The sequence below is a fragment of the Chelonoidis abingdonii genome, chromosome 9 (genome assembly GCF_003597395.2).
Source record: "Chelonoidis abingdonii isolate Lonesome George chromosome 9, CheloAbing_2.0, whole genome shotgun sequence".
In the NCBI taxonomy this organism is placed as follows: Eukaryota; Metazoa; Chordata; order Testudines; family Testudinidae; genus Chelonoidis; species Chelonoidis abingdonii.
In genome coordinates this window covers 31,851,845-31,878,862 of record NC_133777.1, presented here as the reverse complement: position 1 = coordinate 31,878,862, position 27,018 = coordinate 31,851,845, and the positions used below count along the sequence as shown (strand labels likewise).

Genomic DNA, 27,018 nt, shown 5'->3' with positions numbered 1-27,018 from the left:
CCTTTGGGCGTGGTTTACACTAACCTTCCACTGCCATTACTATAATTATCAGTGTGATTGGGAGGCAAGGACTGCAGCAGTGATTCAACTGGCTAGCTCATATCCTTGACAGAGACTGTGTTAATATAAGAGCAAGGCTCTTGGAGCGTGAGACAGTCTGTAGGAATTTTGCCTCACGAGGTGACGCGTTGGTTTTGTTCTCCCTTCTCTGAGGGCCATGTTAGCCAGGGGTGGCATGCATTTGCCAGCTTTAGCCAATCCCAGCAGCCTGTGGATCCTTTCCCCTACCAAGGATAGCCAGATCCTCGGTTACCGCAGGGCTTACACAGCCGCTGGCGAAGTGTACTCCCCTTCCCTCCAAAGGAAGGTGGCCCGGTCCTTCAGCGAGTTGCCAGGCAACTGGAGAACAGGCTGGCTTAACCTCTTTCACTTCTGGCAGGAGGGTGGCTTCCACAACGTCCACAACATCATGATCCACAAGTTCCAGAAGTTTGGACCCATTTACAGGTAAGAAGCTGTTAGGCAGGCCCCACTTGGGCAGCAACAGCACTCCTTCTGCTCTGCACATCCCTGCTAAGGGCAGCTCAGTGGCATAAAGTAAAATGTGAGGCTCAGGTGTGTATAGGTAGGGTATTGAGGTACCATGGTCTAGTGGGTTGGGCAATAGAGCAGGAGCCTGGAAACTTGGGTTCTCAGTGCCTGATGGGACAATCTTATCCATCTGCCCCTAAATTTAGATCTGCTTTTACCTCTGTCCTCTAGGGACCCAACTCCAGTAGTATCAACTGAGGGGCAGTGTGGGCTAGTGTATAAGGCATTGGACTGGGAGTGAGGCGACCTGGGCTGTAGTGCCAACTCTGGTACTGACTTGCTGCATGACAGTGGGCAAGTCACTGGCCTCTTTGTGCCTCAGTTTCAAAACCTACCCTTTGGCTATTGAGATGGTAAGGTCTTTGCCCCTCCTCCAATACGCAGTGCCTATCACAGGGGGACCCTGATTTCTGTGATTGGAACACTAATAGTCTGGCAGGTTCAGATCTGAAAGATCTTTCAAGTGTCTGGTCTGGGCCAGATTTAGGGGTGACAAGAAGTCTCAGCTGGTGGCTCAACCAGAAGGCCAGCCTTCCTCTCCATGTAGGTTTGTACATCTAGGAGCTCAGACGCCATGGGGATGGGCAGTAATACAAAACCCCAGTGTGTGAACATGTAACGTCACACACTGTAATTTCAATCTGTCATTGCTGCACACGCCCAGCTCAACCAACGGTTAATATAACATGGCAAGAGGCCCTGGATTTACCCTTCTATCTGCAAGTCAAAATGTTTGTCAGTGTACCTATACCGAGAAAGCCAACATGGGATCAAAGTGGCCATTTACATTCTTCGGTACGTTATTGTCTCTCTGATCACACTCCCTTGGCTGGCAAAATCTTTAGGACTGTATTATAAACAACAAACTTGTCTCCAAACTGTACTTAGTACAAGGCTATGGGACAGATCCTCAGCTAGCAAAAGTCAGGGGATTTCTACAGGTTGCAGTGGAGCTGTGTCCATTTACACCAGCTGAGGTGCCGGCCTTATATTTTTCATTGCAATGTTTTGCTTCCACCAGTATCTCTTTAGCCCAGGATTATTTTAGTCATGAGAAAATCTCATGGGCCCAAATTCACCCCTAGACTTAGTCTTAGGGATTTGACCCTCTACCTTGTATATCTGTTACACAGCTGGGGCTAGTTTAGTCTGCATAAGCCTGATCCTGAAGCCCTTATTCTTTAGTTGTGCTCCGTTCCCTTTGGAAAGAATAGGTGTTTTGCCTGGGTAACTAGAGTCTGATCTTGGGTGGTGGTCATCTCCGGCAATTCCCATTGGTTTGGAGTTGCAGGTGTCGGCAGCTCGCAGGATCAGACCCTTAGGAAGGACATTTAGGGGGAGGCCCTGTGGAAAAAGGCTGTGGGATGTGGCTTTGATGTAGTTTAGAAGACAGATTGTGACTGGGTGTTCAAGGGGAGCTGCCCCTTGCACTTAGACCCTGTGGACAGCCACAGATAATTCTTGCATGATCTGTGTGAAAGGCTAGTGGCAAGAACCATCCCAGCCTTCCCAAAGAGGTTGTCGTGAGGCAAATGGACGGTGCAACCATGGCTCTGTGCCAGTTAGAGCAGCTGAGCCAGTATGAAGGGGTAGAGGGAAATAGATGCTGCCTTCTTGAAATAGGTGACAAAGCTTCCACTTCAGTGTGCCAGGGGGAATTCTGGCTGAGTTCTGACTATGTCCCACACAGACTCAGGCTGAAGCTCCGAGGCCACAAAGCAGCCTGCTCAAATTCTTCACTGCGTGCACTGGGCAGACAGGAAGAGTGATCCTTTCCCATACTGATCGCCCCTTGATCACAGAAAGAGTTATAGACCCAGAGTAGCTGCACCACTAAACCCAAGAAGTAGCACAGGCTGTTAAGGCACATTCATGGATTAAGCTTCGCTGTCTCCCTATGAGGTAGGTAACTTATTATCCCCACTTTACAGGTGGGAAAACTGAGGCATAGGGAAGTTAAGGCCAGCATTTTCAAAAGTGGGTACTTTTTCCGAAGGTGTTGAAATTTGATATCAAGGCTTCATGCAAGGCTGCCAGGTAATTGATACTTTGGATGGGTGCAAGTGCCCGTAAAATATGGTTCTGGGTAACATTGTCTTCAGGCAGAAGAGGAAGGGTGGTTCAGTAGTTAGGGTTCTAGCCCAGGATGGGGGAGATCTGTGTTCCTGCTCAACTACAGACCTCACATGTGATCATGGGCAACTGACTTAGGCCCAGATTTGTAAAGGTACTTAGGTATTGCTGCACTCAGTGTTGTAGCAACCTAATTTATTTAGGAGCCTAAATCTCATTAGCAAAATGGATTTATGTCCTTAGGAGCCAAATTCCCACTGAAAGCCAATGGGACTTAGAATCCTAGATGCCTAAATCATTTTTGAGAATGAGATTAATGGCTACGTCTACACTACAGGATAAATTCGAATTAGCTTAAACCGATTTTATAAAACAGATAATATAAAGTCGATTGTGCGTGTCAACACTAGGCACATTAATTCGGTGGTGTGCGTCCATGGTCCGAGGCTAGCATCAATTTCTGGAGCAGTGCACTGTGGGTAGCTACGGTAAAATAATGAGGCCAATAATGTCGATTTCCGTCCACACTAACACTATTCCGACATAGTAATATCGATTTTAGCATTACTCCTCTCGTTTTGTAGGAGTACAGAAATTGATTTAAAGAGCCCTTTAAATCGATATAAAGAGCAGTGTAGTGTGGACGGGTGCAGCGTTAAATCGATTTAACACTGTTAAAATCGGTTTAACAGCATAGTGTAGATAGGCTACTCAACGAGTTAGGTGTTGCAAGGCTGAGAACACCGATGTCTAAGTATCTTTCAAAATCTGGCCTTTACACTCTCTACACCTTAGTATACCACTTGTGAAATGGGAATAACATTTCCCTTCCTCACAGAGTTGTTAGGACAAATACTTCAAAGCCCATGGCAGGCTCAGATTCCATGGTAATGGGGCCCAGCTGAGTTTTAGGTAGAATCATTATCAGCAAGATATTGGTAACAGGAAGGCAGTTCAGAGAACAGCAGCAAAGGGCTTGAGTAAGGCAGACAAAATTAGCTAAATATGTGCAGTTTAGCTTGGCAAACAGTGAGGAGGATTATTATCATGCTATGACAGGGTATGATATTAAGAAAGGAAATAAAATCAACTGACCAAAATTTCTGAGTGTGAGACTAATGAAAACTCTCCCCATGGGAACAGCTTGGGGCTACCCCTGTATTGGACAGGAAATCGTAGCTCATTCAGTTTAACTCATTTTCATGTCTAACTCCTGTGATGGCCCCTTTTGTCCAAGGACTGTGAGGAAAATCAACAAACATTAAACTAAACAAGCCTTATAGTACCCATAGGAGAGAGGGAAATATTATTGTTGTTTTGATTTTACAGAAGGTTAAATGGAGGCAGGGGAAGGAAGCATGACTTGGAGTCAGAGAGGGAGTAGTCAGTAACAGAAGCCAGTTATCCTGGACGCCAATCCCATATACTAATCACTAAACAAATGCAGAAGTATTAAAAACAGAAGAGAAGAGCCCTATTGGGTAACTGAGTGCAGTCTTTAGTCATAATCTCATATAGATTATGAAGCACTTGTTAAGGCCAGATCCGAAGCCCTTTGGAGTCAGAATGGCCAAGTGATTTCTGAAGCATATGTCTTAATGGGACTCAATGGGATTTGTGCTGCTATGTCACTTGGGTGCTGCTAAAAGCCCATCCATTGAGTTTCAAGTATGGGAGCTTATGCATGTTATTTAAATGATAAGAGTTTTGATAGTGGCCTATTTTTCACATCCAACATATGCCCAGGGGGAACTGCAAAGGGCATGTTTTAGACATTTCAAGTTAATTACATACATAATTCAGAAGACAGGGCTTGGTCCAGAGATCATTGGTGTCAGTGGAAAGACTCCTCCGAACTTTGGATCAGGCCCATAGTTTTGATAAGCAGCCAGACTTTTAGGTGTGTATCGATGCTGAACAGAGACTCTGGCCCTTGTAAATTTCCCCCATTGCTACTCATGGGGTACCAGTTATAACCCCTACCCCACTCAGCATTTATTAGGGTGAGCAAGTGAGGTTTTCTTCAGGGCTCTTTGCTTGTGGGAGTGTCCTGATCCCCTGTCAAATGTTACAGGGAGAAACTCGGCCTCTACCAGAGTGTGAATATCATTAACCCTGAAGATGCTGCTACTCTCTTTAAATCGGAGGGCAACTACCCGGAGAGGTTCATGGTGCCACCTTGGATGGCCTACCGTGACTTCCGCAACAAACCATATGGAGTGCTTCTCAAGTAAGTAAGGACTATAAAAGGGTATGCTGGGGCCCTTTCTCCAGGGCCTCTTCTGACCCTCACTTCAGACTAAGAAAAGAGAAACTTGGGAAAGAAATGAACCCTTCCCAAGGTATAGTCAGTGTAGACGTGGGGTTAGGGGATGGGGAGTGAAGCTCCCTTTCTAATGACAAAGGTAGCTGGGCTCACCTTTATGTAGTAATCTAGGAAGGGAGGAGATGTATCATGATGTGAGAAGAGGAGCTTGGCAATAGTGATGCCTCTGAATTTGGAGCATCAGCTGGCGAGAGAAGTGGGTTGATACCTAATCCTTAGGAAACTGAGGCTCAGGTGGGTTAGGTATGTTTACCCATAGTAGAGAGTCAGAGCTGGTCTCTTAACTGGAGCACATGAAAACCTGCCCATCCTGGAAACCCTCCTTGATCCCTAGCTTACACTACTCATGCAACTTGCTTCCCTGCTGCTAGGACCCGTGTGACTGTCAGGCCAGGACTCTGGCCTGGAACATGTGATTCAAGGTAGGGGAGGGAATTCACATGGGAACAGACCAGCCAGGGCATGGCAGCTGGACAGGAAGCAGTGGGTGCCACTCAGGGAAAATCAGGCTGTGTTGCTTCATGGGTGAGATGAGGAGGGTTGCAGAAGTGGGTAGGGGCTGGGTGAGTGGGAAAGAATGGGTTTAGACTGTGCCCTGCCCTGAAACGTGGGAGATATCAGGGAACACAGCGATGTCAGTGATCTTCCTTTGATTTTCCCAGGAAGGGAGAGGCCTGGCGCTCTGACCGCCTCATTTTGAATAAAGAGGCCCTGTCCCTGCAGATGATTGACTGCTTTGTGCCCCTGTTGAATGAGGTGAGCGAGGACTTTGTCAAGAGGGTCCAAGTCCAGATCGGGAAGAGTGGCCGGGGAAGGTGGACGGGCGACCTCACCAATGAGCTGTTCCGCTTCGCCCTGGAGTGTGAGTGGACTGGGCTGGCATGCTGCAGCTGCCTGTGGGTTTTCATTGGCTCAGTGGGCTGGGGGAAACAGAGCTCAGTCAGTTTGCACTAGTGCCTAAAGCCAGACACCCCAGACATGCCACTGATTCCTGTGACTTTGCAAATGGCCTGTTATCATTAGAAGGGGTTGAACCATACCTATAGGGTCTGAATACCCTTAGGAGGTGGAAAATCCACCCTTTCTGCTAGGAAACTCTGTTTGGATGAGCATCCAAGTGACCTTCAGCAGAACCTCTTCAGCTTGAAACAAACCCCATGGGTTAGAATTCGTCAGTGTCTAACTGTATGCCTCATACTGCAATGCAAGCTTCTGCAAGGATCATCCAGAACCTCTCTGTCCATCATGTCTGAGTATCTTGTGGATGAAATATATTTATAGGACCACATCAACAGCTGGTTTAAGTCACCACAGCTCCACTGAAGTCAATGGAAACACATTAATTTACACCAGCTGGCCCCTGAACTGTGTCTCTGACTACTCATGGCACTTCCTCCAAGAATACAGTTGATGGCTCCAGAGTCCTGCCCAAATTTCAGCTGGAGTCATCCTGCCTCACAAACCTTCTCTGCAGCCTCAGCTACATGTAGTGCTCTTTCTTCATGTCCTGAACTGTTGTGCAGTGTCGGCTGGCCTTGAAATACTGCCATTTCATCACAGAGGTGGCTGCATTTCAGGCCTAGACACTGTGTTCTATATATATAATGACAAATATGTTAGTGCTAGAATAGAAATGGGTAGAAATGACCCCTCTCTGGAGTGAAGATCTTGGAATGATGTTGGATAAGAAACACTATATATTACACGCAATAGAACTACATATAAAAGAACATTAAGGTTGTAAAGTCAAGTTCTTGGAAGCTAGGAAACGCCAGGTTTATGGTTGCCTGTGTATCCTTAATAGACAGCACTACCAGCCCTGCATATCAACATACTGTGTAATGGAGGTGCTTGTGGCTAATGGCTTCAGATCACCCCAGAGTGACATTTTGGGGGATGTTGGAAGTTCTGAGTTCTAACCCTAATCCTTGCTCCTGCAGCCGTGTGCAACGTCTTGTATGGAGCACGCCTCGGGCTCCTGCAGGATTTAATTGACCCTGAGGCGCAGAATTTCATCGATGCCGTGACCCTGATGTTCCACACCACCTCACCCATGCTCTACATCCCACCCAGCGTGCTCTGCAGGATCAACTCTAAGACCTGGCGGGACCATGTGCAATCCTGGGATGTGATTTTCAGGCATGGTGAGAGCTCATATGCACTGCTGCATAGATCCCAACCATCTTAGGGAAAGGGTGGTGGCTAGGGCAGGAGTGTTCATGCTATCATGCGGAAGGTCCCAGACTCAGTCTCATACTGCCACAGATGAGAAGTTGTGGGGTCATCATGCAGGGAAAAGGATGGATTTGCACAAAAAATAAGAAGGGGTGACTCTGGCAAGATACTTTCTCCTTGCTATACTGAGGGCTCTGATATGTTGCTGGGGTCTCTTAGATGGAAGACAGCAGGGATAGCTCTGCTGGAGGAGCTGGTGGGGTTTTCTGTGGTGCAGGAGGGATCACTCATATGGCTTCAGTTAGGGAATTATAGGAAAGATACAAAGTGTCAGGAAAGTGCAGAATTCCCTATACTGTCCTTGGGTACTAGATTCTAGCCAGGGTTGGCCAGTCTGGGAAAGCCCAATGATCTGTCCCATGGGAAAGCCACACAGCTTTTGGCTGGGGCAGGTGAGCTCCTTTGGCTTAAGAGATGCTATTAAAAAGCCACTCAGTGACAGCACCTTGGCATCCGAAGGAGACTCAGGGACCAGGGGCTCAGAGATGGGGTGGTGATGGCATGGGGAGTGGGAACAGGGCTGGGCCCTTATAGACGCTGAATTTACTGCTTTGCTTTTTCTCCCTATCTCCCTCTCCCTTTTCACAGCTGACAAGTGCATCCAGAATATCTACCGAGAGCTCCGGCTGGACCGGAAAAGCACCAAGGAATATACTGGCATTCTATCCAGCCTCTTAGTACAGGACAAGCTGCCCATCGATGACATCAAGGCTAGCGTGACAGAGATGATGGCTGGCGGGGTGGACACAGTAAGGATGAGCCTCGGGGATTGGGGAGACTGCCATTGTAGTGGCGATTGTGACAGGACCCCCTGGGGTGCAGCCTCAGACTGTGGGACCGCTGTTCCCCCTTACCTCTCTCCAGTCTGGGCTGTATCTCACAATGCCTTGCTTGTGACCAGCAGCAACCCCTCCAGGTGGTGTGATCACTCAGCACAACCGTGTGTGGAGACCCCACACCCAGCTAGATTGCATGAATGCTCCCAGAGCCACTCATGAATAACACAGAGAAAGGCACCAGAGCCAAATCCCCCCAGCTCCCAGCACTGTACCCCAGGAATATACCTTAAACTTGGGCCAATCTCCCCTGTTGGAGTCTTGTCTTCATGTGCTTGCAGCGAAGGTGGGGGCAGGAAAAGGGCCCAGTATGTGTCCACTCTGTCTGTTTTATACCCTCAGTCCATGTGCCTGGAAAACACAAGTCCAGGTATGTCTGGGGGGCATTGCTGAGTCTCTAGGCAAAGTTGAGCAATCCCCCGGATGTGGCCTCATGCAGGTGAGTCATTGCATTGTAGCTTCCTTGCTGAACAATGGCTGTTGATGGGTTGCTTCACATCCCACCCAGGCATTGGTTATTCTTCTTGCTGTTGCCTCTGTCTGATTCCTCAATTTACAGCATGTTTCTGTGACATATGACACAATTCTCATAACTTCACATGCATTAATGATAAACGTATATGGATAGAGAAATGATTTTCAGCAGATGGTAACTTTTCTCCTGATGCCTTACAAGGCATGCTTTCTATGGAATATCACAATTATATACAGATAAGGAATGTGGAGGGTTACCGGGTGCTCTCTCAAGGTACAGAAAGCACCAGCAATATTACAATATCTGCAGTAGCTGCTGTGTACTAGACGGTTTAGGGGAGATCATTCATTATTACCTTGGCCTGGCATTTCACTAAGGAGCAATGGTGGAACCTCAGCATAGTTCCCTGTTTGCATATCTTGGCTCTGGCAGCCCTCTGATGGCATAAGTGCCCCCAGCTGACTTTCCCACACTGCTCCTCAAAGGACGATGCTTGTGGTGGAGTATACAAGGCAGAGAATGGCAAAAGCTGAGAGCTTGGAACTGGCGCTTGGGCACCTGGGTGCCTCACTCCCATAAGCTCTTCTAAAAGTCCTGACCCGTAACACTTCATCAACACAGGGCCTCTTCTATGAGCATCTCAAGGTGCTTCATTAAAGCCACACAATCGCCCCTCTTGTCAGAAAGGGAAACTGAGGCACAGAGAGGCGACATGGCATGTATGGCTCACCCAGAGAGCCACATCCCTAGAGTAAGAACCCAGCTAGTGTTGAGTTCTGGGAGGTTCCCCTGTGCCTTGCTCTCGACCCCCATGACCATCCTCTGTGCCCTGTTCTAGACCTCCATGACCCTCCAGTGGGCCATGTTCGAACTGGCTCGCACTCCAGTGGTGCAGGAGCAGCTGCGGGCAGAGATCTTTGCAGCCAGACAGGCAGCACAGGGCAATATGCTGAAGATGTTGAAAGCCATCCGGCTGCTCAAAGCTGTCATCAAGGAAACACTCAGGTAAGGAGTTTTCCTTTCCAAGATATTGTAATCAGTTCCTAACCCCCACCACTTTGTACCAAGATGTGGGTTTACTCCCTTCTCTTTATGGGAGTTCAGCCTTTATGGGTTGGTTCAGCACTACAGAATCTGAGCACTGGAGCTGGAGTTTTTTACCTTTGAAGAAAAATAAGCATCCCTCTTGAATGGCTGATCATCTTAGAACAGCAGTTCTCAAATTTCATTGCACTATGACCCCCTTCTGACAACAAACATTACTTCACGACCCCACAATGGGGGACCAAAGACTAGCCAGGGTAGGGCAAGGCCAAAGCTGAAGCCCAAGGGCTTCTGCCCTGGGTGGGGGGGCATGATGTAACCTTAGCCCTGGGGGATGTGGCTCGGGCTTCGGCTTCAGCCCTGGGTAGTGGGGCTTGGGCTTGGGCCCTGGGCCCCAAGAAGTCTAACACCGGTGTTGATGACCTCATTAAAATGGGGTTGTGACCCACTTGGGGGTCCCAACTCACAGTTTGAGAAACCCCATATTAGAAGATAACAGCTCACTACCTACTTACCTATAGAGCTATCACCTTAGTTCTAGTGCAGGGGTAGGCAACCTATGGCATGTGTGCCAAAGGCGGAACATGAGCTGATTTTCAGTGGCACTCACACTGCCCGGGTCCTGGCTACCAGTCCGGGGGGCTCTGCATTTTAATTTAATTTTAAATGAAGCTTCTTAAACATTTAAAAAACCTTATTTACTTTCCATACAACAATTGTTTAGCTATATATTATAGAGTTATAGAAAGAGGCCTTCTAAAAACGTTAAAATGTATTACTGGCACGCGAAACCTTAAATTAGAATGAATAAATGAAGACTCGGCACACCACTTCTGAAAGGTTGCTGACCCTGTTCTAGTGGGAGGGTACTGTGCTTTTGATGCTGGAGGCCTCTGGTTCTCTGCCACCATAGCGTGTTTGCTACAGTCCATCTATCACACTTTTTCATCAGCGCAGCATTTATGACTTGGCAACAATGGCAACATTTTGACAGAAACTGATGCAAAGGGTGATAAATTTGCCTCCTTAAAAATCAATTAACTGAGCACCACACTGAGCACTGTTGTTCTTCCAAAACAATAAGTTCACAGAATTGGAATGTTCCTCCATCTCAGTCCCAGTGGGCTCGCCATAAACTTTCCATTTTGCTTTTCCGTGACAATTTCGCTGAGCGTCAAGGAAACAGGAGAAGAGAACAACTATGAAGTCATTGCTAACTCTGGGTAACTGCTACACTGAACAGTGCCTTTGCAGACTGACAAATAGGCCCATGTTACAAAGTGTCATGTACCCCCTGTACACAGGAAGTTGCAACACCTCTACTTGCAGGTCAGCCTTCTGTACCAGATTTGTCCTGGCTACAGAAAGATCCAAGATACGTGTTCTTTTTAAAATACCTTAGAATACAGCTAGGTATGCTGTTACCACTTCTGGTAAGCGATGTTATGCACTGTGTTGCCTAGCAGTTGAAAATTATAATACAGTTTTAGAATAGAACCATAGAATCATAGGACTGGAAGGGACCTTGAGAGTTAATATGGTCCAGTCCCCTGCACCCATCCCATAAGATACCATGAGTAAGGATATCACTAAACTGGTTCTCTCTGTGTGTGAGCAGCTTCCCTTCCCACTCTGCCCTTGCATAGGAGACGCATGGTACATCCACTGCTTTGAAGACCTGTGCCTGTGGCTCAAAGGGAGGGGGCATTTTGTCTGGTCTCTTTTTGCAAGCTTTCCTACTGCTTCCTTGTATTTCAGAATTTTTAATACCAGGCACTCAAGAAACTTTGAAAAAAATATCACCATTGAGAATTGATTCCAACATTCACAACTCCAGGAAATCAGCTGAATTCTTTTGTCTGTCTAATATTGACCTCAACAATCTCCCATGACACAGAGATAGGTGGCAAAAGGACGGGGATTAATAATAAAACTTCTTAGGTCTGCAGAGATGTGCTCCAGATTTCTGAGCACATTATATGCAAACACAAAGCCAAGAAAACCTGGAAAGCTTTGGAAGAGATCCATCAGGATTGCTGATTGCTGCCATAATAACAGTGTGTTCCCATCTGCCACTGACACCAGATCTAACCTTGGGAAATGGCAGACTAAACTAATAAAGCCCTGCACGTGCAACAGCAAAGCTACTCAAAGATTGCAGGGCTTGCTTCAGAGAGGAAAGTTCTGAATCAACTTAAGAGGCTGGGAGTCCAGCTCTGCAGGCAGGACAATGGGAGAAGGGGAACCTGTCCAAAGAGAGTCTCATCTATCTGGGCCAGCACATCTAGGCCCATGACACTAAACTGCTCATGCCAGGGAAGGTGCTGGGCTGCTAGATGTGCATTACTTAAAGAGCCAGATATTCAGCTCTGGCAAATCAGCATCAGTTCGTTGACTTAATTGGAGTTATTTAGATTTACCCCTGCTGAAGATCTGGCCCCAAGCTTCTGCTTTTCTCTACTGGTGGCCAGGTGGCCATTAAACAGCTTATAGCAAAAATCACAAAGACGACAAAGAAGAGCTCTGGTTTCATGGCCATCTCCACCCTCTCAATGAAACAGCTTCTCATATCTAAGGCTACATGAGATATTGCTGTACACATAATGGCTGCTAGATTGGCAGAGATGATCTCGGGGCAGAGACTTTGTTTTAATTCTCTGTACAGCACCTGTACAATGAGTAGACCATGGCCGGAGGTGGCTCTCCAATAATATAAATAACAACTTATGATTTTTTCTAACATATTCATGTGTTAAGTGCTTTGGGGCTGATTTTGATCGCTTACACCAGTGGAATTGCATAGACAGACCATCAAGTGACTCCTGATTTATCTCAGGAGCAGAATTGGTCCCCTAGAGGATATCAGGAAATGTATTTAGGCTCTTAAACTGGAATTGTGGGTTCAGTCAAACAGAGACATTGACAAACTTGAGGTTATAGGAGAATAGCTCAAATGATGGGAGAACTGGCACATAAGACCCATGGAGAAAGCTTGAGAGGACTGGACACCTCCTTTGTGGGAAATTATATCACAGTGACGCATGGCGGCTGTATGCATAGAGTAGCATGGAAAGGACAGTGATCATACGATCAAGGAGGGCAAGACGACACATCTTAAATTGCAGCTGGGACAGTTTAGGCAAAATATTAGAGGTAATGTTATAGGACCATTTTGGTGATAGCACAAATTGTCACTGGAATCACTTACCATGGAGTGATTCAAGACTAGACCTTACCCCCATCTGGCAGAATTGGCTTTAGGCATCATGTGTCTTATCTACACTGGGAATTTTCCCCAGTTCTAGCAATAACTGTTCAGCCACTGGTGTTTGGATTGGTAGACCCTGCTGGAAACCAGGGTCAGTCCTGCTTCAATTCAAGGAAATGCTAGCGCTCTCATCCCATTGAAGCAATACACTGGTTTGATCAGCTACCCAGCCAGTATGCTGTGCACAATGGAAACTGTCTTAAGCAATGTGACAGGGCCATAGCTGGGCTCCCACCAAACCACTACTGAGTTCCCAGGCAGGTGCACAAAGTAAAAGGAGTTTTTGGCTGTCACTCCTTTCAGGCAGGGTCCCACACAGAACAGAAACCGGCAAGTCACATGGAGCACATCCCCTGTCAAGCTGACCTTCCCTCCTCTGGGGCTTCTGGCCCCAGGTGAGACTTTCCTCACTGAGCAAGGACAGGGAAGCTGCTCTGCATCCCAGGCAGATTCTACGGGTGCTGGGCTCGCCCCTTTTAACATCTCCTGACACAAGGGCTGTTGATTAATTGCACTTAACACGTGATTGACTTAAAAAAAATTAATCATTATTAATCATAGTTTTAATCACACTGTTAAACAATAGAATACCAATTGAAATTTATTAAATATTTGTGGATGTTTTTCTACATCTTCAAATATATTGTTCAGTTACAACACAGAATACAGTGTACAGTGCTCATTTTATTTATTATTTTATTACAAATATTTGCAATATAAAATGATAAATTAAAGAAATTGTATTTTTCAATTCTCCTGATACAAGTACTGTAGTGCAAACTCTTTATCAAGGAAGTGCAACTTAGAAATTTAGATTTTTTTTGTTACACAACTGCAACCCAGAAACAAAACAATGTAAAACTTTAGATCCTACAAGTCCACTCAGTCTACTTCTTTTTCAACCAATTGCTAAGACAAACAAGTTTGTTTATATTTACGGGCGATAATGCTGCCCACTTCTTATTTACATCATCTGAAAGTGAGAACCGGCACTTTTGTAGCCAGCATTGCAAGATATTTACGTGCCAGATATGCTAAACATTTGTATGCTTCATGCTTCAGCCACCATTCCAGAGGACATGCTTCCATGCTGATGACGCTCATTAAAAAATAATGCGTTAATTAAATTTGTGACTGAACTCCTTCGGGGAGAATTATATGTCTCTTGCTCTGTTTTACCCACATTCTGCTATATTTTAATATATTTCATGTTATAGCAGTCTCGAATGACATCTCAGCACGTTATTCATTTTAAGAACACTTTCACTGCAGATTTGATAAAACAAAAAGAACATATCAATGTGAGATTTCTCAACACTTGGCCCAAGGTTTAAGAATCTAAAGTGCCTTCCAATATCTGAGAGAGATGAGGTGTGGAGCATGCTTTCAGAAGTCTTAAAAGATCAATTGTCTCATGTAGAAACTACAGAACTCGAACCACCAAAAAAGAAAAATCAGCCTTCTGCTGGTGGCATCTAACTCAGATGATGAAAATGAACATGCATTGGTCTGCACCTCTCTGGATTGTTATTGAGCAGAACCCATCATCAGCATGTCCTCTGGAATTATGACTGAAGCATGAAGGGACATATGAATCTTTAGCACATCTGACACATAAAAATCTTGCCATACTGGCTAGAACAGTGTCATGTAACTCACTTTCAGGTGACATTGTAAACAAGAAGCAGGTGGTATTGTCTCCTACAAATATAAACAAACTTGTTTGTCTGAGCCAGTGGCTCTCAACCTTTCCAGACTACTGTACCCCTTTCAGGAGTCTGACTTGTCTTGCATAACCCCCAAGTTTCACCTCACTTAAGAAATACTTGCTTACAAAATCAGACACAAAAATACAAGTTACTGAAAATTTTTTCCTTTCTAATTTTTACCATATAATTATAAACCAGTTGGAATATAAATACTGTACTTACATTTCAGTGTATAGTATATAGAGCAGTATAAATAACTCATTGTCTGTATGTAATTTTAGTTTGTACTGACTTCACTAGTGCTTTTTATGTAGCCTGTTGTAAAACTAGGTAAACATCTAGATGAGTAGATGTACACCCTGAAAGACCTCTGAGTACCCCCAGAGGTACATGTACCCCTGGTTGAAAACCACTGGTTGGAATGATTGGCTGAACTACAAGTAGGACTGAGTGGACTTTTAGGCTTTAAAGTTTTACATTGTTTTATTTTTGAATCCAGTTTTTTGTAAGTTCAACTTCCATGATAAAGAGATTGCACTACAGTACTTGTCATGGGAGTATTGAAAAAATACTATTTTTTTTGTTTTTACAGTGCAAATATTTCTAATAAAAAATAAATATAAACTGAACACAGTACACTTAGTATTCTGTGTTGTAATTGAAATCAATATATTTGAAAATATAGAAAACATAAAAACATATTTAAATGGTATTCTATTATTGTTTAACAGTGTGATTAACCGTGGTTATTTTTTTAATTGCATGATTAATTGAAATTAATTTTTTTAACCTGCTACCTATTGCAGGTGTAGCAGGTCATGGCTTATTAAGCCCACAGCAGCTTGTTAAACCTTTCCTGGACAGTGGAAGGTTTGTTTACCCTGTCACAAGAAATAGCTTGATGGCCTGGTTTAACAGAAGTAGGTCCTCTAGCAAAGTGGGAGCAGAATGGCATGGGGAATCTTTGGGCTGAGCTCTTATTTCTAAAGCAGATGACTGGTCTCATGCACAGCCCTGATTGTGTACTCTGTCCATTGGGACAATATTGACCGTAAATGAGTGATGAGTAAATACCACCCTGATGTGTCCTCCTCCTGCAGGCTCCATCCAGTGGCAGTGACCCTACAGAGATACACAACACAGGAGATTATCCTCCAGGACTATTTCATTCCCGCCAAGGTGAGTTTCCCTCTGGGGCAGGGCCAGATGGAAAGAGGGGAACAGGTCCCTGTGGACCTTTGTCTTTGTCTTCATTAGACTTTTGTCTTAACATTTCCCACCGTTGCTCCTTTTGGTGCCTCTCCAACGGTGGTGGCCAGCATGGGAGCACAGCTATAGGCTGCAAGGCCAGCCCACAACATTTTGGCACCTGAGGCAGGGAGCTCAAGTGATGCCCCCATACCCTCTAGCTTGGGCCAAAACTTTGAAAGGTCTCAGTTCTGCTTTTTTCCTGTTCTACTCCTCTCATTGTACTGCTTTGCTACCTACCCCAATAAAGGAGAACTAAAAACTTAAAATGCCTTGGTCAAAAATTTTAAGTAACAGTTAACTTTCAAAAGCCTGAACAGCAAATGTAACTTTTCTTGTCTTCATAGTAAACACTGGCATTTTTATCTGTTTGAATAATCAAAATGGTGCTTTCCATGCCTTCTTGGTTGCAAAGATTTGAACTACTTCCTGAAGGTCCACAGTCTGGGCCAGATCATAATCTATTGAGATGGTAGCAAGGCCGACCAGAGTCTCCTGTGTCATTGTGGAGTGTCGATGCGTTTTTATTAACTTCAGCTTGGAGAAGCTGCATTCTCTGCTGGGAACTGTTACAGGAAGTGTTAGAAGTATGCACAGAGCAACAAAAGCATTTGGAAAGAGGGTGGTCATCTTATTTGTGCACGTATATTCCAGAACAGCCTTTGGAGTTGATCCTGGCTGAAAAAGTATCTTGAAAGGCTTTCAGTTAATTACCTAAATCACTAGTCATAAATTGCGTATGTCATCATGTGTCCAACACTGTCTCTAGTGCCCTGCATTGCTGGTGTAGGTCTTCTTCATAGATCATAGACTTTAAGGTCAGAAGGGACATTATCATCATCTAATCTAGACCTCCTGCACAATTGCAGGCCACAGAATCTCAACACATCCACTGCTGTAACAAACCCAACCTATGTCTGAGTTATTGAAGTCCTCAAATTGTGGTTTGAAGACCTCAAGCTGCAGAGAATCCTCCAGCAAGTGACCCCGTGCCCCAGGCTGCAGAGGAAGGCGAAAAACCTCCAGGACTCTGCCAAACTGCCCTGGAGGAAAATTCCTTCCCGACTCAATATGGAGATCAGTTAAACCCTGAGCTTATGTGGGCAAGACTACAGCCAGCACCCAGGAAAGAATTCTCTGTAGTAACTCAGATCCCATCCCATCTAACATCCCATCAGCCAGACATTGGGCATACTTACCTGCTGAAAATCAAAGATCAATGCCAATTAATTGCAAAATTAGGAGATCCCATCATACCATCCCTCCATAAACTTATGAAGCTTAGTTTTAAAGCCGATATGTCTTTTGCCCCCACTACTCCCTTGGAAGTCTGTCTAGAATTTCACTCCTCTAATGGTTAGAAACCTTCATCTAATTAAAGTCTAACTTCCTAGTGTCGCATTATATCCATTTGTTCTTGTTTTCACACTTGTACTAAGCTTAAATAATTCCTCTCTCTCCTTAATTTTATCCTCTGATATATTATAAAGAGCAATCATATCCCCTTCACCTTCTTTTGGTTAGGCTACACAAGCCAAGCTCTTTGAATCTCCTTTCATAAGATAGGTTTTCCATTCCTCGGATCATCCTAGTACCCGTCTCTGAACCTGTTCCAGTTTGCATTCATCCTTCTTAAACATGGAGAACGAGAATGCCACACGAGTATTCAGATGAGTCTCACAGTGCCTGTATAATGTACTAACACCTCTTATCTTTGCTGGAATACTCGCCTGATGCATCCTAAAACTGGCGTTAGCTTTCTAACGGCCATATCACATTGCGCTCATAGTAATCCTATGGTCAACCAATATCTCGAGTCTTTCTCCTCCTTTGTTACTTCCAACTGATGTGTCCCAATTTATAACTCAGGATATGTGAGGCGTTTGATATCCATGAAACCTTCTTCAACTGACTGTATTGCGCAATCTAGCAACTGGTTAAAGAATTCAACTTTGAATGTTGTTTGCGTCTCTTATGCTCGTAATCAAAATGTCTTCTTCTTCGTGACTCTTGTATTCTTGAATGGGTGGGAAATAGGCTTCAGTGTGAAGTTCTCTGCTAACTTCTGTGCATTCTCAGAACATTTTGAAGTCCCTCATGCTGACAGGTAAGACTGTAGGTATGACTTTGCTTTGTCCAGTTGTTCATTGCTCAGATATATGGCAACTGGCAACACCCTATGAGTCTCTTGCTTAGAAACATTTATTTCAAAACAGTATGTCATACCACAACACTAAGCCACATAGAAATTTGAAGTTATGTATGTTTCTGGTGATTCTATTTCCCCCTGCCACTATTCTCCCAATAGAACAGTTCCTGTCATAGCATTATCCTCCATAATGGCAACTATGGCATCATCTGTCTTCCGAATTTGGTGTGTTTGATAGGCTTTATCACCTCCACTCACTTTCCCATTGTGTGGCACTCAGTGTTTCAGACAGGATGTTCCCAGATATTGCTTCAAAATTTCCCATCAATGAGCTGATGGCAGAGAAAATACATAGATGCTCTTGAATTACATTAAAAATTCAGCAGCCTCACTAAAAGCTGATGGCTGCATCACGACCACCAAGTTCAATGAATGAGAACTGCATCGGGACAAAAAAAGCTTGAGGGTTAACTCTGGCATCCATGTCTGCACCTGCTTGCTTCTTTCCTCTCATGTTGGCATCATTATCATGAGCCGACCTGTCTCATGTCAGCTATATAGCAATTCCCATATCTTCCAGCTTCTTAAGAGCACATTGTTCGTTACATCTCTGTAGTATCATCAATGTCAATAATTCTAGAAAATGCTCTCTGACGTCACCATGCAGGGACATTTTCACTAGGTTCTCTTATTGTTACAAAATGCACCATTAAAGTCATTTGTTCCACATGGCTGAGTGTAAGGTGTGCAGTCCAGAAATAGCACAGTATTATCCTGCTGACTTCAGATCTGCACAATCTTCTGTTTGACTTTTCTTGCCATTAACTGTATGATCTCATTTTGAATTGTTTTTCCAAAGTAGTGGTGTGTGTACATTTCTTGGGTGGTGACTCTTCTTAGATGCTCCTGGAGTACAGCATCAAAGTCAGCCATCAGCTCCACAATTTTAAGGAAGTTTCCATTGTTTGGCACATACAGCTGATCTGAAGTGCCATGCAGTGCTAGGTTTTGGGTAGCAAGCATTTTCACAATGGCAATGAGCCTTTTCAGAACATTTTTTGCTTGGTAAAGAGACTCTGATGGCAATCTTCTCTTGATGCTGATCATCTATGGTGGCCTTTACCTTAGTCTCATCACAAGCTCTTTCCACCTATGGATGCTTTCTAGTGATTTGCTGCCTTCACATGGCTATGCCAGATTTCTAGCCAGATTTTTCCGTCCTTTGTTCCGTGTAGAAGCCCAATTGTGACTTGGAACATTAGACTGGAAGAGTTCTGCTAACGAAAACACTATGCAGCATTGTTGCTGAGTTTAGTTCCTTAAGTTTAGATGTAACCAGAGTCAGGACTGTGACCCACTTGAGCAGTAGCTGAGGGACTTCCTTGTACTGCTTAGGCCACTTCATGTTCCCAATTGGGGTTTCATGCTATGTGGTTTTCATGCAAGAAACTTCTATTTTCATTATCTTTGGGGAACATGAATTTTTCACTTGCTGTGGCCTAAGCAGTGTACAAGGAAGCTCCTCAGGCTACTGCTCAAGGTGGGTCCACAGTCCTGCGATGCATCTAAACTTTAAGGAAGCTAAACTCAGCAACAACTGTTTCGTGTGCCTCACTACATTTTCTCTGATCTACACTTCTTCAGGAATGTGGCTTGTACATCCATTTGAAAAGGAGAGATGGATGCTGCGAGCAGTACTACAGGTCACTTGCCTCTGACTGGAGACCAGGCATCTCCTCACCACTCACATCCCATCGGGCCGCGAAGGCTGCACTGTGAACAATTGTGTCTATGATCTTCAGAGAGCTCCTTCCTGCTTAGACAGAAAAGCCTTCCTTTTCTTTCTTTCTTTTTCTGAATGCTGCCCCACAGAGGGGCATTTTGCTTCTTTCACTCAGCTTTTCTGTGCTAGCTATAGTGGCTTTCAACACTGAATTGAAGGGGACAAAAAGCAGGACTGGTAGCAGGCGCCTGAAGTGAGGGAAGATACCAGCGACTTAAAGGCGCTAACTTGCGGCTCGCTACTACTTCAGTTGACTGCCTGTTCTCCTCAAGTGGGTTCAGGGAAGCATCAGGAAACAGGAAGCTCCCTGAGAAGCTGGTGTTAATCAGTCCAGGCTCCTGGGGGTGCTAGATAGGTACATAAGAGGCTCCTCCTTCTCTCTCTCCTTGCAGCTCCTGCTGCTTTCTGTTATTCCCTTTCACCTTTTCTCCTGCCTGCCTGTTATGTCTCTTGTGCTCTCCTTCCTCCAGAACAGCACTCCACCATCTCTGTGCATCTAGAGCAGAGAGAATACATATGCAACAGTAGCAGACACAATTTTCTACACTCTGGGTCCTAGTGGTGCCACCCCACAACCAGGCACCTGAGGCAGCCGCCTCAGTTCGCCTCTTGGTAAGATTAGCAATGATAGGCTTCCCCAGCCATTTTAACCATTGTGTCAGCTTGATCTAGTGCAGAATATCCATGGCTTGTAGCAAAGGCCCCATTCTCAGCCAAGGGAAGACTGTAGATAAACACTGTTTAAAAACTTGCTTATGGCCAACCAGGATTGTACCAGGCTTGGGCTAGTCAGTGAGGCCAGGGCTGGGCACATTACCTTGTTGTTTAAAGAAAAGATCTACCAATGAATCTGAACCCTGCCTAAAGCACAAGTGCCTGGGCTCATCCAAACTGGTTGGCCAAGGCATGTTAGTGGGATGGGAATCTGGGCTAAGCTTTAGAGACACAGTAGAGAACTCACAGCCCGGGGGTGGGGAAGTGGGGATGGGGACGGGGGGATACTTTAAACTACCTTTGCACCTGCCCGATCCTGGGTTGCTCTGGCAGCTGGAGTGTCCCCTGGCTCAGGGGCCTGTCTAGCCTACAGCAACCTTGATAGCCTGCCCAACAGATCACTGCTCCTCCCAGAATCTCTGCTGCACCTGAGCCCCATACATGTCCTTCAGAAGGCAGCCTTCCACCACACCTGCCTGCAGTGAGGGAATTCTCCCCCAGCTGGATATGGGATCCCTTCTGCTGTTCCCTTTGCCCTTTTACCCAGTGTAAAGGGGTGGGGGAGGGAACTCACCTAGTGAGTTTAAGCCATGCGTAGATATGGAGCTTACACTCAGTTGTAACAACACTTTAGATGGCCCCAAAGAAAATGGGGGAACTAAATGTATGGCTGGCTGGAGCAGATACAGGGTCTGAAACCATTGCCAGTTACAGAATGAAGAGTGCACAGCCTCTGTGCACAACACATACAGCAGCGCTCTCCCAATGGAGCATACCATTAAAGTCAATGTCACCCAGCCTGAGGGAGGGCTGCCCACCACGCCCTGTGTGTGGATCTCTGTTTGTGGTAGCACAGTGGGCCAGACTCACCCCTGGTGTAAGGGCAGATGCTATTCCCCCACATTGTGACTGCAATGTCATGCCCCTGTCATGAATGAAGTCTGGCACAACCTCTGTGATGGATGCCTGCTGGGAGAGCTGCTAGCAGTCTACTCACCCTCCCTCCTCTCTCTTTTGCAGACTCTAGTGCAGGTTGGAATTTACGCTATGGGCCGTGATCCCAAGTTCTTCACCAAGCCAGAGCTGTTTGACCCGGCAAGGTGGCTGAAAATGGACTCTACATACTTTAGGGGGCTGGGGTTTGGCTTTGGGCCACGCCAGTGCCTCGGTCGCAGGATTGCTGAGCTGGAGATGCAGATCTTCCTGATCCATGTGAGTCTGACACCTTCCTCCCTTGGCAAAGCCACAGAATTTGCAAAGCACCTTGTCTCTGAGGCAAGTTCCCGGCGATGTCAGAGAAGGGCTGTGGGCAGTTGCACAGAGAACCAGGATCACTTAGGGCTCTGTTGGGAAAGAGAGAAACAGAGGTCTAGGTACCTGGCTGTCTGCATGGCTTGCACAAGTGGAATGAGCATTGCATGGTAGATGGTTCCCATAGCTAAGGCTGAAAATTACAGTGCAGGTGCATGTGCCAGCAAGCTCTCCGCAATCCATATTGCGATCTGAGGGTATGTCTACACTGTACACTCAGCTGGGATCTGACTTAGGTTTGAACCTAAGCCCCCAACGCCCACTTCCGTCCACACACAAATCAGTCTGACTCAATAAGCAGTCAGGACCCAGATCTTAGGACCCTGCTAGGTGAATGGGGCTGAGCTCGAATCCTGCTCAAGCCCTGTCATGTTGCAGTGTAGACACAGCTCAAGCTGACCCGAGTCAGACAGTCTGTGTAGCACAGTGTGGACATGTTAGTATGGTGTGAGACCCGGTGCCAGCAATTGTAAACCTAGGTTTACAATGCAGTGTGGCTGCTCAAGCCGCGGGTTTGGCAGCACCAAGGCCACAAGCCCAGATCCCACAGAGCCTGCTTTATAATGCAGTGTAGCCATACCCTGAGAGTCCTGCTAGAAGCGTGCAAAAGTTTAGCAACAAATATGCAAAACCAGTCCAAATCAGAGGAAGGTCTTTCTTTCCACTGGAATCAGCATGATCCAGCAGATAGCACATTGGTTTCAGAGTCCTGGTGTCTAGGCCCAGCTTTGTCAGTGTTCATGGATAATCACTTCATCTCTGTGGCCCAGATCCACAAAGGTATTTACGCACCTAATGCCCACTCATTTCAATGGTTCCTAAATACTTTTGAGGTTCAGGGCTTCTGTGGGTTAGTTTCCCCAACTGTAAAATGGGGCTAATAATAGTTGCCTTCCTTTATAATGTGCTTTGATGTCTGCAGCTAATGAATATGTTGCAAGGAAGGCTGATCCGGTGGGTTGGGTGCTAGCGTGGGGCTCCATAGATCCAGGCTCAATTCTCTGCCCTGACACAGGATGCCTGTATGATCTTGGGTAAGTCTCTTAGCCGCTCTGTGCCTCAGGTTCTGCAGCTGTACAATGGGGCTAATAACAGTGCCCTGACTCCCAGGGGCGTGTGAGAATAAATGCATTAAAGAATCTGAAATACTCACATTCACTGGTGATGGGGGCTACATAATGAGCTTAGGGCTTGTCTATACTCCTGCTTAAGTCAATGATGTAACTTACAGTGGTGTGTCCTGCATCTCCTGCCAACATAGCTTCCGCCTGTTGCTGAGGTGGAGTAATTATGTTGATGAGCGAGCACTCTCCCATTGACATAATGCATCTGTGAGGACAATTGTAAATTAAAAATGGTAAAAAGGTACTTGTAATAATATTTCATGGTAAATTTAAAAATGATTTGTCAAAAGCTTAGCTAAGGTCATGAGTCTTCCTCTAGCCCCTTAGAATCACAGAGTTAGAAGAGATTATCTAGTGCAACCAGAGTTTTGCTCTAGATCCGTAAATGGCCCTCTCAAGAATTGAACTCACAACCTTGGGTTTAATAGGCTCATATTCAAACCACTGAGCTATCCCTCCCCTCCTATAAAAGGTGGCTTCACAATGCAGGCTTCCCAAGGCACATGGTTTGTTTTATGGCAGATCACAGAAGATTTTTGCCAGTTTTCTTGAAGTTCACGAAAAAACAAAACTAGAGGGGTATAAAATCCTCCCCAAATGAGCAACATTTTTGGGTGTTCATGTCATCTTCAGCATGCACAGATGGAGAGCAAAGACCATCTAGTGCAATGAATACAAGGACATTCAAAGAATGTCCAGCCCCCAAGTCAACAGGGCTTCCCTCAGCCAAAGACTAGGGATAAAGTCATTTCAACCCTACTCCACAGTGAAGCTGCCCCACATTGCCTTCTTCCCAGAGATCTCCTTTCTCATCTTCTAGTTATCAGGGTCATCCACCTAAGGCCCCACTGAACATCCTTCTTAGTGGAGAGTAGGGGGAGGTAATGCCACACATCTTGCTCAGTCCTGCAAATGTCCTGCACTGAGGTAGTCAACTCTGGATCTTCCAGAGGGCGATAGTGGTGTGTGGCAAGAAATTAGTGTGCGTCAGGTTGAAAAAGTGGCACATAGTATCTTGCCACTGTCTAGCTCAAGTCAATGGTGTTTCTAGTGTAGGTCAGAAGTGGGGGCATTGGCAAAGATGTCTGGGGAGTTGAGGGAAGCTTGCACAGCATCTGACTGCAGCTACAGTGCAATGACACTTTCTCTTCCATTTGCCTCATCGGCTGGAATCAAGATGAGTTTGCATCGCTGACAGATTTTCATTGTCTCCTTTGTTCTATTTTCCAGATGCTGGAGAACTTCAAGATAGAAACCAAGAGAGGAGTGGACATTGGTACCAAGTTTGACCTCATCCTGATCCCAGACAAACCCATATGTCTTACGTTACGGGCCTTGGACTCCCAGCCATGAATGGAACAGAAGCTACCGCTCCCCACTGATTCTGTGACAAGGCTGGGTCAGTGGGTGATGGAGCCAACATCAATACCATCTTGAGCCAGCTGAAGAGCTGTCACCTGTGTTTGGGACAATCTGTACATATGATTTATGTCCTTGTGAAACTTTGTCTCTAGACATAAAAATTAGACTCTAGTAAGGAAAAATGAAGGGGGCTAGGGGTGTGTGTGATGGGATTCCCTGGGGTGCAGCCTGGAACTGGGGTACTACTGAGCCCTCTGACCTATCAACCTGGGCTCCCTCTCACCAAGGCTGCCCAGAGGATTCAAGGGGCCTGGGGCAAAGCAATTTTGGGGGCCCCTTCCATAAAAAATTTGCAATACTATATTCTCGTGGGGGCCCCTGCAGGGCCCTGGCAAATTGCCCCACTTACTCCTTCCCACAGGCGGCCCTGGGAAAAATAAACCTTCTGCATCTCGGCACAAATTCAGTTTTGAGAAAACTTCTTTACAAGGTATCACTGGTTCTCAGAATCAGCTAGTGCTAAAAGGCTCATTAAAAGGGTTGGACAAATATTTTCTGTCAAAATTTTTTTTGGCTCGAAAACTAGGGGGTTTTAAAAAGCAGAAAAAAATCACAGACCATGTCTGCTTTCCTTCAAAATTTGTTGTGTTTTTTTTAATTGAAAAGCTGAAATTAGTCTGCCAAAACCTGAATATGGTTTGGGGTTTCAGAAGTGTGTGGCCAAATATTTGCTGGCTTGCTGTGTTTGATTGTTTAAAGAAACAATAAAAAAATTCTGCTTAAAAAAAAAAATCCAAAACTTTTGAACCACCTCAGCTTGTGACCAAATGCCTGAGCCCATCCAGTCAGAGATTTTTCCAGGTTTCTGATACTCTGCTGGCTTCCTTGACTCATATCTGTCTCCATAACTTTGGGTTCATTTAGGTTAGAACATAAGAACAGCCATACTGGGTCAAACCAAAGGTCCATCCAGCCCAGTATCCTGTCTACTGACAATGGCCAATGCCAAGTGCCCCAGAGGGAGTGAACCTAACAGGTAATGATCAAGTGATCTCTCTCCTGCCATCCATCTCCACCCTCTGACAAACAGAGGCTAGGGACACATTCCTTACCCATCCTGGCTAATAGCCATTAATGGACTTAACCTCCATGCATTTATCTGTTTCCTAGAGATTGGCTCCATGGGGTCGCTCACAAACTGGAGATGGTTACTGTGGGTTTGCCTTTAGTATAGCTTATGTACTTACTCCACGAACTGAGCATTTGAGTTTGTTCCAGAATCTCGGATGAGCCTATGTTGTGAAAACTGAAATGCTCAAAATAGCACATGCATGTGAATGGACACAGGGTGCTAAAATTAAATTAACCCAGGGGTTCTCAAACTGGGGGTCAGGACCCCTCAGGGGTCACAAGGTTATTATTGGGGGGTCGTGAGCTGTCAGCCTCCACCTCAAACCCCGCTTTGCCTCCAGCATTTATAATAGCGTTAAATATATAAAAAAGTGTTTTCAATTTATAAGGTGGGAGGTTTGCACTCAGAGGTTTGCTTTGTGAAAGGAGTCACCAGGACAAAAGTTTGAGAACCACTGAATTAACCACTCTGAAGCCTCAGGGAATGCGGGGGCGGGGGGGGGGAGGTGTCTCCCTTGGTAGGGTTGGGAAGGAGGTAGGTGGTGTAGGATATTGCTCTTCTCATGTGATCCCTCCCCCAGTAGCTAATTTTAAATGAAGCTATCGTCCCCTGACACGAATCTCCCTATGGCACTGAAATTAAATATAGACTATAATTTGGCATTTGAGAAGTGAAAGGGATGGTAGCCCTAATGGAAAAGCTAACAGCTTGGCTCTTCTGCAAGCCTCAAACTGCTGAATGAGCTTTAGGGTAGGGAAGCCTGTTTCTCCCAAACAGCCTGGCCCTGCCCCCTATCTGACTCCCACCCACTTCCTGCCCCCCAACTGCCTGCCACCCTCAGAATCCTCGACCAATCCTGCTCCTTGTCCCCTCACTGTCTCCCAGAGACCCACCACCACCACCACCCAGGGACCCCACCCCTGCTCCCTGTCTCCTGACTCCCCCAACCCCTATCCACCCCCCTGCTGAGTCCTGAAAGACCCCTGGAACACCCACGATCCAACTCCCTCATTGCCTGTCCCCTGACCACCCCCACAACCTCTGCGCCCTCCCTGTCCCCAGGACTCCCTGCCCCTTATCCAACTCCCCCGGTCCCAGCCTCTTACCCCAGGTTTCCCCTTACCCGGAGCCTCAGCACGTCATATCCAGGAGCGTTCCTGAACAGTGGTGCAGCATGGCACCAGCAGGGCCAGAGCTCCTCCCTACTCAGAGCAGTGTGGTAAGGGGGTGGGGCTGCGAACTCCAGTAGGGCCTGAGCTCCCAGCCCTGCCCACTTAACACACGGCTCTGAGCAGGGCGGAGCTCAGACCCTGTCAGAGTCATGCTGCAGCTGTTCAGGGATGCTCCTGGATGCGTTGAGGCCCGGGAGAGGGGTGGAGGTGGCGTCGGGCCGAGGTGGGAGCCTCATCCGTTCTCCCCCACTTGCCCCCCTCCCCCTGGGTGGCCCTGCCTCTCACACTTTGATGCCATGACAAACTCTGGCGGTTACTGCACTTACACAGTGTGACGTTATTGATATAAACTGGGACCATATAGAACATGGGTTGCAACCAAGGTTCTGTAGTGGCACCAAATCCTATGTAAAGGGGGTCATATAAGGTGTCTAAGACCAGGTTACGGGTTACTGGTTATGATTAT

At 46.0% G+C, this 27,018-nt stretch overlaps 1 protein-coding gene across 1 annotated transcript; it reads left to right on the top strand.

Annotated features, from left to right (window-relative positions):
* Nucleotides 1-217: 217 nt before the first annotated feature.
* On the top strand, nucleotides 218-24,239 carry CYP11A1 (cytochrome P450 family 11 subfamily A member 1). Its single transcript, XM_032774013.2, has 9 exons — nucleotides 218-507; nucleotides 4,739-4,894; nucleotides 5,653-5,852; nucleotides 6,931-7,134; nucleotides 7,814-7,974; nucleotides 9,375-9,541; nucleotides 15,658-15,736; nucleotides 21,472-21,663; nucleotides 24,117-24,239. The coding sequence occupies exons 1-9, from the start codon at nucleotides 218-220 to the stop codon at nucleotides 24,237-24,239; spliced, it is 1,572 nt and encodes a 523-aa protein (XP_032629904.1).
* The last annotated feature ends 2,779 nt before the right edge of the window (nucleotides 24,240-27,018 follow it).